Below are 15,847 nucleotides of genomic sequence, written 5' to 3'. Positions count from 1 at the left end.
TTAAAAATCGACAAAACACTCTCTTTCTCAAACCTCACTTCTGACCTCATCCATCACTACTGTTCACCACCGCATCAAAGTCTCGTTCATTGTTGCATCTCTTTTATTGTTCCCGTCAGATCACATCTCCTTCATCATCTCTATTGTCGCATTGCTCTCTCGGAGCCATTTTGCCTCATTGTCTCAATGTCCCGCAGGCCACAGCCGCGTTATCACTGTCTTCTAATCTGCATGACTGGATCTGAGCCTGAAAAAAGTGTTATATCTAATACGATCATTTTTTATGATATTTTGAAATTTTGTTTTGTTGATTGGTACAATTACATATTTGATACCCAATTCGATTTTTATGATCGGATCTGAACCTAAAAAAATGTGGATATGGGATCCAATTCGATTTGTGTGCAGTCTTAGTATCAATTTTAACAAATCACTATTCAAAATTTAACCCAAATCACAAAAGGCTATTTTTTTTAAGGTTATATTTTTTTTTAATTTCTTTTTGGCCAGATTGAGAAATTAGAGATTTTGTAACATCATAGATGGATAGCATTTTCAGTACCGTGGTTCGAGAACCCTAACTCTAAAGGTTATTTTTTTTTTGTCACTGTTATATTGTTTATCTTTGGATGATAGAAAAATCAGTGTTTCATAAATTAATTTTTCCATTAGCCTCAAAAGGCCCGCTTCCAAACTTTCGCAGCCCAAACATCACTATACCTCAAAAACCCAATAATCCATCCACTTCAACTATCCCTTTTCTCCATATTGGACCATCTCCCATATCATCAGATATTACGGACCAACCAAACAAACACTCATCCAATATACACCCACTAAATCCACCTAACACACATCGTACTCACCCAATTCCCATTTCTTCTTCCTTTTTATGATTCAATCCCTCCGTCCCTTTCTCAGCAAAATGCACAACCCGAATCCACCTCCCACAAATCATCACCAATTCACTATCACCGTCACCATCTAGTCCGCAATCATTCTTATCTGACACCACTCTTCCCACCGAACAATCCCTCTCCGCTACTCCTTCATCTTCACATTCTTCTTCTTCCCCAACCACACATGAAGCCGCTGCCACATCCCCTGTAACTGCCATTACCGATGCTCCTCCCGTCCAAGCCCCTCGCAGCAGTCAACGTCACTCCAAGCCTCCGATTTGCGCCTCTCTATCTTCATTTGCAATTCTTATCTTACTACTCCAACTTCTACCTCCTCAAGTTGACCGTAAGCTATCGTTGTCTTCTCTCTCCCCCTCTCATTAACATTTCATGTCATCCTTGCATTTTTAATCATGAGCCTAAGTCGAGGAAACTACCAAAAAAATATGCTAACCTAAAAATAGCAACTAAAAATTGAAAAATACAAAAAAAATAGATATTAAATATATATTGTAAACAAATATTTTTAAAAATTATCTTAAAATTTGATATTTTTTTTAAAAAAATTATTGTGAATGATTAATTTTTTTTAGAGATTAAACTCTGAAATCCTTTTTATATAATTTTTAAATATTTATCTAAATATTATTATAAAAATTTAGATAAAATATATTAAATATTAAAAAATTATTATTTAAAAAATATAATATTTATTAATTATTTTTATCCTATTCTCAACTTATTGTTATTTTTTATACTAAAGTAATAGTTAACGAATTCCAAAGTCTCTTTATCCTAAATTCATTGCCGTCTTCACATGGAAGAGGAACTTGATGACAACGAGTTCAGAATATGGTATGCGATTGAAAACGAGGATAAACTGAAGACGGTAGAAGATTTCACATGTTATTTTACAATTCATGTTATATATAAAATTTAAATAGCCCGTCTAGCTCAGTCGGTAGAGCGCAAGGCTCTTAACCTTGTGGTCGTGGGTTCGAGCCCCACGGTGGGCGTGATTTCTTGTCTTGCGAGAAGAGAGTAACATCTTTTCTTAATTTTTTATTTATATATTTTACTTATCAATAAAGAGAGGTATAAAGGTAAAAGAAATACCACTAAATAATCAATTCAAAACAAAAACTCATAAATAAAAACTAAGGAAAAAAAAAACAAACAAAAAAATACAAAAAAAAAAAAAAAAAACTCATAAAATTTAACACTGTCAAGAAGCCTTTGAACTTTACTTACTGGTAACATGCCTATTTTCATTGTTATTAAGTTCTGGTTGTTAGAAATCAAATTCTAAAAAATTGTAGTAAAATCAACCTATCAAAAAAGAACCATAAAAAAAACATTAAGCAAAAATATCTACCAAAATTCACAGAGAACTATGACTTTTACTATATGTGTGCTTGTATATAATGGGCTAAATTTGAAAAAAGAAAATAATGCATAAGAAATACCACTAAATAATCAAATCTAAAATTAAGGAAAAAAAACAAACAAAAAAATACTAAAAAAAAAATCAAACAAAAACTCATAAATAAATGACAAACTATTAATAGATTAATTGGGAAAACAAACAAAATTTTAACACTGTCGAGAAGCCTTTGAGCTTTGCTGTCTGGTAACATGCCTATTTTCATTATTATTAAGTTCTGGTTGTTAGAAATCAAATTCCAAAAAAATGTAGTAAAATCAACCTATCAAAACAGAACCATAAAAAAAATATTAAGCAAAATATCTACCAAAATTCATAGAGAACTATGACTTTTACTACATGTGTGCTTGTACATAATGGGCTAAATTTGAAAAAAGAAAATAATGCATAATAAAAATATTTAAAAGAGAAAAATTACATTCAAAGAGAACCATGACTTTCACTATATGTGTCCTTGTACATAATGGGCTAAATTTGAAAAAAAGGAAATAATGTATAATAAAAACATTTAAAAGAAAAAAGTTACAGAATTTAAACCCACCAATAATCTCTATTACTAACACAATGACTCACATGACACTAAATTAGGGAACTCTTGTTTAGTAGATTCAATCAATTCAAAGAATTCTAAATCCCAAAATTTTAGTGTACTATGTGCTGACCCTGCAATACAATTTGTGATATTCAAAAGCTTAAGAATAAAATAAACATTGAAACTTTTAATCTTTTAGGCATCAAATTATAATTAAATGAACCAAAATTAGGAAAAAAAATATGTATAAATGCCAAATCTACGTAAATACATATTATGCTTTGTATGAAAAAGTTAATTTGTGAGTGATCATACATTTACACTCTCTACGTCGGTGATATATGTTTGGAGCTGCATTGAAATAAAAAAATAAATTAACTTCTTATTTAATTAGATCCTTATATAGAAAAGAGAAATTTGCCATATCTAATAAAATATTTAGATAGTACCTATATTAAAATTGGCGGTAGTAAAATAATTAAGAAGTAAATTGAAATTTACATCCTGAATTATGTACTTCTATTAATAATAAATTTATATACTGAAAGCACCCATCACTGTTAGTATCGAAAAAATTTTCCTAAAATAAAAAAAAATAAATAAAATAAAAAATATCATAAATTAAATTTAAATCTTTAACTCTATTATCATTAATATTATATAAGTTGATGTTCTATGTTTGGTTAACATATAAGTTGACTACATGTATAGAGTGCATCCTATATCTATTTTTAAACTCTAAGAAAACATAAAATTTGAATACAAATCTATGTAAATATAGATTGTCATCTTTTAAAATAAATAGAATTTAATTAGATGGTAAATAAAGACTACCATCATGTTTATGCTTTGAAATCAGCAGATTCAAGTTGTTCCCCCACCTTGCACCCCATACTAATTTATTTAAAAAAAAAATCACAGTGACTAAGATCACAAAATTTAAAACTTTAATGAAGCTGCAAGATAAATAATAACTGGTGCGGATTTTAAATACCACAGATTTACCGGCAAATGTATCGGGTCGTACTAAGTAATAATTTAGGTGAGTGAGTGTCGATCCTACGAGAATTAATGGATCAAGCAACAATAGTTGGGTAACTAGGCTAGTCAGACAAACTAATTTGAGTGTTGTGAGTTTTAAATAGCACAAAACAGTAATTCAAGAGAATTCAAGAAAGCAAACAGAGAATGGTTGGTGAAAATAGTATGAAAAAACAGTTAAGGTTTTAGAAATGTTAAATTTTCGGATTAACAATTCTTATTATCCACTTTAATCATGCAAAGATTCAATTCATGGCAACCTTAAGTGATTAAACCCTAATTCCTTTGCAATTTAATCTCCCCTAACTAAATCAACTGCCAATCCCTTGGTCACTTAATTTAAATTAGAAGTTTAAGTCCAATTCTATTTTATGAGCCACACAAACCCTAAACACCCAAAGATAAGACGATTATATGTCATATATCACGTTAAATCCAGATATATAGAGAATTGTGAGGAGTTAATTTCAAGTTGTAATTCAAGTGAGTTAACTTTTCCAAGATTCAACAAGAATTCAATTAGAAAAAGAGTTATCTTCCAATATACTCTAATCCGTAGGATGAAAAACGAAATTAATCCTTGAATATACAACAGTGCATTGATTAAGAGTAGAATGACAATAGTATTAATCCATCAAAATAATAGAGCTCCTAACCTTAATAGTGGTGGTTTAGTTACTCATGGCTCAGAGAAAAACCTAGAGTGAAAAAATGAAAAATGCGGAACAAGAAAAAAGAGAAGAAGAGAGCCTACAGGGCTAATTCTTGTCTCCTTTTATGTCAAATCCTAATTTTTCTAAATTTATTAATCAAAAACCCTAAAAACTATAAAAGAAAATCAATTAAAAACTAAATGAGGCCTTCCGTGGAGATTTGAGGATGCTATTGCTGCTAAACGCTGGGAAGTAGCGTTTAGCGCTGCTGGACAGAGAGCTTTCCAATGTTTCTGGGTACCTGGCTTAGCGCCACTATCGCATGACCTTGGCACACTTTACGAAGCATCTATCGCTAAATGCCGAGTCATGGTGTTTAGCGCTAACAAATAGAGGCACGGGGCGCTAAACCAGCTTGACAGCATCAAAATTTTTTCTTTTTCTTCTGCACGAACTCTGTCAAACTTGTCCGAACTTCACCTGAAATCATCAAAATAACAGTGCAAATCAAAGTAGCATCCAACATGGCTTAAAACACCAAATTCTCATAAAAACTCAACAAATCCACGTCTAAATTATTAAGAAATATAGAAAAGATGCTCAGGCATCACAACACCAAACTTAAATTGTTGCTTATCCTCAAGCCACTGAAAATAATATGAACTTGAGATGTGGTTTTGCCTAAGAATTGAGTTTTCAATTAAGTTCCTATATATTCTTTGAATGGGGTTAATGACACTGTGATACTAAATAGTTTCAGCACCTCACTATCCTTTGAAGCTTAAGAATGCCAATGTCATTTGGAACTAGAATCTGGATAATATTATGAATTCTCTCTCTTTTACCTTCCAATTAATCCTTGAACACAGTTTTTTCTTTTCTTTTCTTTGGTGCTTTGCACTTTGAGTCTAGCTGTGACTCTAAATATTTTGTCTCAAGCTTTGCTTGACACAGAAACACAACAAGCACTTAATTGGGGGAACTCTTTGAATTCTGATTTTTCTATTGAATTTTTCTAGTCAGTGATGTTCAGAGCCTTTGGCATACTCTTTATTTGCAGTTGGCTTTGACTCTAAGTGCTTTGTCTCAAGAGTTCTTTGACACATTCACGCCACAAGCATATAGTTAGGAAAATAACTGTTTGAGCTTTTGATCATTCTTAACCTTCCTAGCCATTGATGCTCAGAGTCTTGGGCCTTGCTTTTTATTTTCTTTCTCTTTTGCTGTTTCTTTTGCTTCAAGGATTAATTTCTTGTTCAATTTAGAGAATTTCATAATACTTCTCTCAATTTTTGTTCCTCACGAATTAACATCCTTTACTCCAAGATCAAACATGCACTGCTCTTTTTCATGCATTCAAAATCACACATAAATATCGCCACATCTACTTAAATAAAACAATTCTAAATATAAACTCAACTACTCATGCATTACACCATTTTTCTCTCTTTTTTTTGAATTTAAGCTCAGTGAGCTATACATGAGATATATTTTCAAAATAAAAATAAAAATAACAATAACTGAATTAAAAAAAATAACCTAAAAAGACTAGATATAATAAAGATCATGCAAAAGACAGAAAATAAAGCAACAGAAAACAGAAAATAGCAAAATAACAGCGAAATGGAAAAATAGAACGAAAGAAAACTTAACCACCTCAGTCATCCTGGTGGTCATCTCCTCTATTAGGCTGAGCTCCCGGATATCTTCTCAGTCGCCCAATGTCAAGTCTCATCTGTGTAAGCTCATGGCACTGACTTTACTGCTCAGCTAGAACCTACAGAAAGAGAGCACTATGACTATCCTAGCTCACTCTCAACTGCTCAATAGAGGAAGTCAGCTAATGCCAATACTCCTGCGGAGGAAAGTAGTGTCCCTTAGGCATCAAGGGCTGCTCCTGCTGGGGAGGGAGAACTGGTTGTCCTTGTGCTGCTGGCTCCTCTCTCGGGGCTCGTGCATACTCCTGGGGATACTCCATCCTCTTCCTAAAGATCGGTCTCTTTATGGGAATGAGGGTGTCGTGCTCTATGTGCACTATGTGGGCATCGCAGAGGCAGTAGATAAGATGTAGGAATGCCAGCTTGGCGTGGGTGGAGGCATTGAAAGCAATGTTGTATATCTCCTGTGGAATCACTTGCACCACCTCCACCTCATCCTCGAGCATAATACAGTGGATCATCACAGCCCAGTCTATAGTAACCTCAGAACGGTTACTTGTCAGGATGATGAAACGTTGGATAAAATCCAACCACCCTCGGGCTACTGGCCTCAGATCATGTCGTCCCAACTAATAAGGTTGCCCCTCTGAATTCAGCCTCCACTGGGCTCCTGGAAGGCATATGTCTGTAAGAATCTGATCCGGCCTCCAGTCACTATTCACTCTCTCAGTATAGGAGTGAGGATCATCTCTTAATTGCAGCAGTTGGAGTGCTTCCCTCACACTCCTCGATCTGAAGGCCATAGTCCTCCCTCTTACCATAGCAAGCCAATTCTTGGAGCTGGGATTCACGCCCCTCACATGCTTGTATGTAACCCAAGCATTAGCATAAAACTCCTAGACCATCAGTTGGCCCACTTCAGTGATCGGGTTACACAGTGTTCCCCAGCCTCTTCTCTAGATCTCCTAAATTTTTGGATACTCGTCCGACTTGAGATCAAACTGGACTTCCGGAATAACCTTCTTCTTCCTAGTGATCTCATAGAAGTGCTCTTCGTGCACTTTGGAACTGAACCGGTTGGCATCATATGGACCGGTCACAGGGGCCTTCTCTTTCCTCTTTTTTGAAGAGGATTCTCCTTCCTTGGGTGCCATATATAAAGATCAAAGAAAGAAGCGGTGCAACCACACTAAATTTAAAACTTTTGCTCGTCCCCGAGCAAAGAAAAAGAGAAAAAGAAGGAGGTGTATGTGGGTAGTAATGGGAAAGAAAAAAAAAGAAAAAAGAAAAGAAGAATGGAAAAGGGGAGTGGATATGGTAATTAATGAAATAAAATTGATAAAAAGGGGAATGTGGTAAAAAAAGAAAGGAGGAATAGTGGGAGGGGTAAAAGAAAAAGAAGGAAGAAGAATAGAAGAGGGAGTAGTGTGGGGTGGGTAAAAGAAGTAGCAGTAGTAGGGGGGTTATTGTTGTTGGTATGTAAAAGGGGAGGGGGTAAATAGGTTTATATAGAGGGGGGAAGAAAGGAGAGTCGTTGGGGGAAAAGGGAATGGAAAGGTAAATTGAATGTGAATTAATTTGGGGTTGGTGGGGGGTAACGGTTAGTGGGGAAAGGGGGATTGGGAAGAGAGGTTTGGCGGTATGGAGGATGGTGATTGGTGGAGGGGATGGTTTTGGTGGGGCCCGCAAATTTTTCAATTCAAAATTCAAATCCCCTCAATGAAGGGGTCTCAAAACACGCTACTGGTACTAAACGCCAGGCTCAGCGTTTAGCGCCGCCTCCGTTATTTTTTTATTTATTTATTTTTATTTATTTTTATTTTTATTGGATGAATGCTTGGAGCTAAACACCCAAATGGTGGAATTAACAGAACCTAAATTCCAAATTAGAGCACCTATGGTGCTAAACGCCAGCTAGCCACGTTTAGCGTCAGCAAACAGAGCCATTTTCTCATTTTGTTGCACCATCAGCGCTAAACGCCAGCTCTTCGAGTTTAACGCCACAAGACAGTGGTTGGCTTCTCTAAATGTGTTCATCATGGGGCTAAACACCACGTTGTGGTGATTAGCGCCACCTCACAGTGGCAAACTCCACAAATTTCGTGCCTTTTGGCACTAAACGCCAGGTTGCGGCGTTTAGCGTCGACGAATCTGGATAAAATTTCCTCCAGAGTGTTCTGAGCGCCCATCTGATTGCACCTATTCATCAAATGAAGGAAAACCATAAAAAACTAGAATAAAGTAAAAAAAATACACTAAATATAAAATCTAAGGATACAGATAATTGGATTGCCTCCTAACGAGTGCTTCTTTAACGTCACTAGCTTGATGGTTGACTGTTGTTAGGGTGGAGGTTGATCATAACGCTTCAACTCCTCACCTCTCATTGTGAATTGTCTCTCTGCGTCCACATAAATTAGATCAATATGCTCAAGAGAGAGGATTTTGTTTACTGTATAAGGCAACACTGGATTACGAGTCAACACCACCTTCAACCCTAAGGAAAAACCTTCAGTGGAGATCTTTTTGTTTCTCCATTCCCTGAGCACTTTCTTCTTGGGAACTTCCTCCTTGGTGGATGACGCACACCCGACACGAAACTTAGGTTTGATGTAAGGGGAAATTGTATTGATTCCCACCAAAAGAGGATTGAGCTGCAAACTCTGTTGTACATCATCAGGGGGTTCTTAGAGATTTAGATCAGTGAACTCAGTCCATGCAGTTGTCCTCTTCACCAGAGTGATGTATGGATTTACAAACCTTGAGGGTCAAATTCTCCTCATGCACCATCAGCATCAATTCACCTTCTTCCATATCAATCAGAGCTCTCCCAGTGGCTAGAAATGGTCTACCTAGGATTATAGAGGTGTAACACCCTACCACACATAGCTTTACACTGAAGATGTAAAATAGAGGTGGCGAGGCGTTACGAACTCTAAAAATAAAATATAAATATACATAATATAGTTGAAAAGAAGGTTCATCTAGGAACCTTTGAAAGAAAGTTTAAAGCAAAGCTTTAAACAGAAAAGCGCATCACTCACATAAGCAATAAACGTAACAAAGCTGGATAAGAGTAAAATAAGCATGAAAGTATATATACAAAAGAGTTCCAAGATACATATAGCAAAGCTTCTGATCCAGCTCGCGAAGTTAAAAAACACACCAGAATTCCAAAAGTTCCACAAGACAGCCTACAGAACCTATTTTTCCACACACACACACACACACACACACACACATCAGAATTCCGAAAGTCCCACAAGACAGCCTACAGAACCTATTTTTCCAAATTCAACCTCTAAGAGGGATAAAACATAACATACATATGTAGTGGAGATAAAAAGTATATATATATATATGTATATATATATATATATATATATATATATATATATATATATATGTATATATATATATATATATATATATATATATATATATATATATATATATATATATAACCAAACTTAAGTCCCAAAAGTACAAAAGAATCTTCGCTTTCAGAAGCTCCCAGAATGCTTCAGCGAGGTGCCACCTGACCTGCATCTGAAAACCACAAATATCCATATAGAATGAGAACTAGGAGTTCTCAGTATGGTAAAGGTACCGCATACATGAGATATAAGGTCCTGAGAAAGCCAGAGGCAATCCTAGAACGCCGACACTCAGATTATAAAGCTTAAAGAACTAAAATAGAACCATAAACCAAGGTAATCTTCTAAGGGTTCCTAACTTAACCAAAACTTAAACCTAAACCATCAATCCTCCTCCTTTCCTCCAATCCTCCAACACCAGAGAACCGCATAGACAACCAAGTAGACAATAACAAACACAGGTAGAATACAAGTACTGTAGGTAGCAAATATAAAAATTAACATGGTAAGTTCACTTAGGGATTCCCAAATAATGCACAAACAAGCAATTCAAGCAATATGCATATGATGCATGCCTGTCCTATGGCTGATGAGTCTCATTTGTCGGTTATCAAGCCAACCCGACAAGTCCGGCTGCCAAACCCTGGATTGTTCCCCCGATGCGCATCCCCAAGAGTCTATGCATAGCTTTTTCTCATATATAAAATTGCTCAATGGGTGTTATCCTTCCCAGAAATTTATAAGTACTCAGTCACCCTTACGTCGTAAGGTCAACAGAGTATCGAGTCTCAACCTAGAACACGTGGTGGCAAGTCACGGTACTTTACCCAGGGAAACTCGTATCTCAGATAACATTTAGTGCATTAGTCTCATTTCATTCATATTCATTCATAATTATTTCATAATCATTCATTATAGCTATAACATCACTTATACATCATATATTTGCACCTTTATACATAGTTTATCATAACCCGGAGCAAGTAGGGCAAAACTACAACCCTTGCGTCTACCCGAGGAGCCTCTATATACTAACCAACCTGGAGCAAGTGAGGCAAAATCACAACCCTTGCGTCTACCCAAGAGGTACGTTCTCATATGCCCTGGAGGAACAAAGGAGGGGATCCTAACCTCCCATCATCTTGCTGGGGGAGATTTTACAATACCAGGAGGAACAAGGAAGGGGATCCTCACCTTCCACCATCTTCTGGGGTCGCACTTTCGAAAAAGAGTGCTCAGATACAATGTTTATTCCTTTCTTTAGCCAGTTTCATAATTTAAGTAGTATATATATATATATATATGCACCCTATCTCCTCATACCTAATTCGTCACTTCTCAAGCTTTCTTCATCTCCAAGTTATCACCCCCTACTAACTTCTTCTCATCAATCAACACATAACTAAGGTTTAGGGGTTAAAAGAGTAAAAATAGAGGTTTAGAGGTTTGAAATTAGGTTTTAAAACATAAAATTAAGTTTGCTGAAAATAGGTGTCACGCGTACGTATGGGCCACGCGTATGCGTGGGAGTGAAATTCGCCCATCACTCGTACGCATTACCTCGTCCGCATACACATGCATGCCAAACAGAAACGCCCATCCGCGTATGGAGGGGTTTGCATACGCATGCATTGCAGATTAGTAAAAAATGGTTAAGTCTGCAGAATTTCAATTTTACATACCGAACTTCTGACGCACATAACTTTCTCATTTGAAAACATTTTTCATCTATTCTTCGAACGACGTAAACTTCACGGACCCAAATTTCATGAGACAAGTTTGAAACAATTTGGGGGTCCGGAAGTAGAGTTATGGCTCACCGAAATTCGGCAAAAAATCAGATTTTAACAAGAATCTTCCAAACCTCTATTTTCATAAAACATAACTCATTGCTCACACCCACACAAAAATCCCCTGCCCAAAACATAGCCAACACAACTCCACACCCTACCATAACTAATCATACGTCAATATTGCATAATCTCATACAAATTCATCAATTTTTACCAACAATTCATTACATATACATATGCATGTTTACCACTTTATCAATCATCTTCAAATCATCACTTAGCATTCCACTTCTATCACCAACATCAATTACCAAGCTAATAATCAACCTATTTCAACAATTATTATCAAGGTACTAAGCGTTTAACACATTCATACATTCACACCTAGCCTATGGTCATCTAGCCTAAGTTTTCACAAGACATTATATATTAAATACGAGAAACCAAAACCATACCTTGGCTGATTTTCTCGTATAACCCAAGACAACCCACTTAGGCAAGATTGCAAGCCCTCAACACCAAAATTCAGTAACTAGCACTAACTCCAAGCTTCCAATAGGCTTGTTTGAATTGTGATGCTGTGTTTTTTATCATGGCTGTGTGAGGTGAACCAGCTGCTAAATATTGTTAATGATTGCTTGTGCAGTGATGATTTTGCTTAATGAATGCAAGTTGTTTTTGCTTCTGTCTTGTTCCAATTTGAACTCAATCACTTGACCCAACATGCTTATTTGTTTAAGTTCATGTTGAACACTTGTGGTTGGGTATGAACTTCAGTGAATAGCATGCTACCTGAATTCATTATCTTTATGCAATTAGGCAGATTTGGAGCTGTATTTTAAGCAAGTATTTTTGTTCATCGTTCAAAGAAAGAATGTTAATTGTTGCTGGCTGATTTAGTTTAATTTGCTTTTTAATGTTTTGCTGCTGAAAGATTGGCTTAATTGTTCAATTCATATGAACTCATATATGATTTTTGTGCTTTTAATTGTTAATGAATTCATATGGATTAGAATTGCTTGTTTGAATTTGGGAAATAGCCAATTTACTGCTGAAATGCTGCCAGATTTTTTCTAACCATGTTTCATGAAATAACACTGTTTAATTGATGCAACAAGCTTCTATTTGATGATTTCTGTGTCAATAAGGTTTTGTTTGCTAAATGGTTTTGGAAACTCCTCAAGAACATGTTTATAGGTTTTGGTCATGCTTGTAGTACTCTTTGCTTGCTTACAACGCTAATTTGCTTATATGCATTGCATAGTTAGGTAAGCTTTCAGATTGACCATAACTTGAAACTCTTTCAAGATTTTGTGCCTCTTTTGCATAAACTCACAAGTTTGAAGGTTTTTAATCTGTGTGATTAATTGATTCATTCTATTCATGCCTAATTTGCATTAAGTCGCATAGATCATGAGATTTTCCATTCTGGTTTCAACTTGTGAATTTTATACCTCTTTGGAATGGGTGTTGAATGTTTCTTGATTTTCTTGTTCCTCAATGTTCTGATTTTACCAACACCAATTCATACAATTCTAGTGATCTTCACAATTGACTGATGACTTGTTTTCATAATTGTGTGCTTTTTTGGCAATATCATATTTCATCATCAATGACTATATACATTTCATGGTTGTGAGTATTCTTGCATCCATACTTTGTACACTGCTTTTAATTGAGCTAATAGCAGTCATATCACTAATTTTTAAACTAATTTCTAACTCTAACTTGATTAAGCAACTGATTTCTTCCATTTATTTTGAACATAACTCCTTTAATCATTCTTTTGAATATGGCATTTATTAGGCTCAATGAACAAGCATTGTGCAATTGTGGTTTGAATTCTTGATTTGTAACTAGAATTAAATTCTGAATTTTGTTACTTGTATTTCAAGCATTCTATTTTCTTCACTCACTTCATGAGTATGCCTTACTTTGAGTGCTTCACATCTACTTGGCTAGTTGCTTACATCATTCTACATCTGTTTTTCAGGATGTCAGACAAAGGGAAAGCTATAGCCACTACTTCTAAGAAGAGAAAGCGCTCTAAAACCTCTACCTCTTCACCCTATGAAAATTATGCTAAAAATCCCCTGAATGAAGTGGACAAAGAAAATCAGCTACTCCCATCCACTGATCCAATCAAATTCTCCAACCTCTACTGTGAGCTTCGCTTCCCTAAATTCCGGAAGACGAACCTAAACATTGAAAAGAAGCTGGTCCTTCCCAATGATGTGAGACGCACCATAAACACCCGTATTCTGGAGTTGGGATTGGACTTTGTTGACAGAGATTTGGGAAGGATAAACATTTCATGGGTGAGAGAATTCTACTGCAACTTCTTTCGTGCCACTCTCGATTCAGTCCAGCTGAGGGGTAGAGAGATTCTGATCACTGAGGCAGCCATTGGGGAGGCGTTGCTTTGCTGACCTCGCACTGATGGCACATGCGCCTATCAGTAGGCAGAGGTAGCCATCCACTGCATGACATTCGATTATGAGGCACTTAAGCGCGTGATTGCCACACCTGACGCTCCCTGGGTGATGGATTCTACTAACAAGAAGCCTAAGGGGATGCTTTTCACCTATCTGTCGAGAGAGACCAAGACTTGGCAGCATATATTCGCCCATTATGTCCTGCCCACCACTCACTTCTCAGAGATCCCGATGGATATGCTAGTTTTGATTGGATGTGTGATAGAGGAGAAAGAGGTAGACTTCCCCCGACTAATTAGGCAGAGTATGTGGTGCGCGCACATTCGTGGTCTATTGCCATTTCCTACACTGGTTACCAGCATGATTGAGCTGGCTGATGTTCCGTGGGAGGACGATGATGTGACACCACCACCCCTAGATGACGACGATAAGGAGCTTACCATTCCATGGGGTGGGTGGGTGCACGAGAAGCCTCCACCCAAGCGCCGTTCTCGAGCCAGAGTAATGATGGAGGCAGCTCAGCCCTTATCATCAGCAGCAGCAGCAGGACCCCCTCTACTTCAGCAGCCGCAGCATCCTTACCACCACCTCCTGCACCTGAGTCGACATACCTGTTGGTACAGTGCCTATTTCGCTCTATGGAGCGCAGCGAGCGTCGTATCATGCGACGTCTCGACTGCATAGACCAGGTGTTTGTCTCCCAGGGTATTGAGCTACCTCCGCTCCCAGACTCTCCCGCCTCCGACGAGCAGGATCAGGAGGAGGAGCATGTTGAGGAGCCGACTCAGCAGGAGGCACCACCAGAGACACAGGCCGCCACAGAGATTCCACAACCTCCTAAGGATCCACAGCCTGAGTCACAGCCTGAGCCTGAGCCACAGCCTGAGCCTGAGCCACAGCCTAAGCCACAGCCCGGCGCAATTGTTGACCCCATCCCGAGCATCAGCAGTAGCATCGAAGATGATGTTTCATCCTAAAGTGTGGGGAGGTCACCGTTCGTGACCGGTGAATAGCATTTATGTAGTGAATTTTTAGATATTTATCCTCTAGTTTTTGCTACTTTATTTTATTTCGCATTTTACTCTTGCACTTTATCTTTGAGATCATTTTGGGATTACTGTATATATTTGTCATTGTGGATACCCTTATTTTGGTTGTTGTACACTTTTATTATATATATATATATATATATATATATATATATATATATATATATATATATATATATATATATATATATTGCATCTTGGCTTTTGATTATGATCAGAAAAATTTTGGATTGTTAAAACTCAGTTGACCCTTTTTGTATAAGAATTGTGTTTTGATTGAGAAGAGGGTAAACTAGGGAAAATTTTTAAAATTTTTTAAATCACAACCTTGCGTTAGAATAAGCTTAATCAATATGATGAAAATTTCCAAGAATTCCAGTTCTGAGGTACCACCCCAATTGGTTGAAAAAAATTTTTTAGAACTTGTTTGATTAATACACTTTGTGGATCATATTTTGAGTTTAAGAACACAAGCATGTGAGTTTTGAGCCTTAATTGTGTGGTTACATCATACATAACCACTTATTTTCATTCTTGTGTGCATTATTCTCTTCCTATGATTGTAATATTTGATTTGTTTGATTCTTTATGTCCATTATTTTGTGTATACATGCATTTTTATGATTGAGGCCATTGTTCAAATAGCTCACTGACCCAAATAGCCTACCTTTTATATTCTATTGTTAGCCAATTTTGAGCCTATGCTTAACCTATTTGTTCTTAATTGTAGCACATTACAAGCCTAAGTGAAAAACAATAAATATTCCTTGTTTGGATCTTTGATTAGCTTAGGCTAGTGAGAGTGTTCATAATTTGATTTTGGGAAGGTTGGGTACATTGGGTAGAGATAAAAGTGTGTGTGTGTTTTTGTTGAAAAATTTTAGGAATTGGGTGCACACTCATGTATTAATCATGTATAAACCATATGCATTGATATTCTTGTATATATTTTAGTAAAAAAAACTA

At 36.4% G+C, this 15,847-nt stretch overlaps 1 protein-coding gene and 1 non-coding gene across 2 annotated transcripts; both read left to right on the top strand.

Moving 5' to 3' along the window:
- Positions 1 to 823: 823 nt before the first annotated feature.
- On the top strand, positions 824 to 14,980 carry LOC140179017 (uncharacterized). The gene is made up of 2 exons (XM_072217198.1): positions 824 to 1,245; positions 13,391 to 14,980. The coding sequence occupies exon 2, from the start codon at positions 14,279 to 14,281 to the stop codon at positions 14,807 to 14,809; it is 531 nt and encodes a 176-aa protein (XP_072073299.1). The 5' UTR covers positions 824 to 1,245; positions 13,391 to 14,278; the 3' UTR covers positions 14,810 to 14,980.
- TRNAK-CUU (transfer RNA lysine (anticodon CUU)) lies at positions 1,843 to 1,915 on the top strand. Its single transcript has one exon. It is a non-coding gene; the product is annotated as a tRNA-Lys (tRNA).
- Positions 14,981 to 15,847: the final 867 nt, after the last annotated feature.

This window comes from Arachis hypogaea, chromosome 15 (genome assembly GCF_003086295.3).
Source record: "Arachis hypogaea cultivar Tifrunner chromosome 15, arahy.Tifrunner.gnm2.J5K5, whole genome shotgun sequence".
Classification (NCBI taxonomy): Eukaryota; Viridiplantae; Streptophyta; class Magnoliopsida; order Fabales; family Fabaceae; genus Arachis; species Arachis hypogaea.
This window is presented reverse-complemented; position numbering and strand designations above follow the sequence as displayed.

Coding starts and splice junctions, on each gene's coding strand:
- LOC140179017 (XM_072217198.1), top strand. CDS start 14,279: ATGGGGTGGGTGGGTGCACGAGAAGCCTCCACCCAAGCGCCGTTCTCG.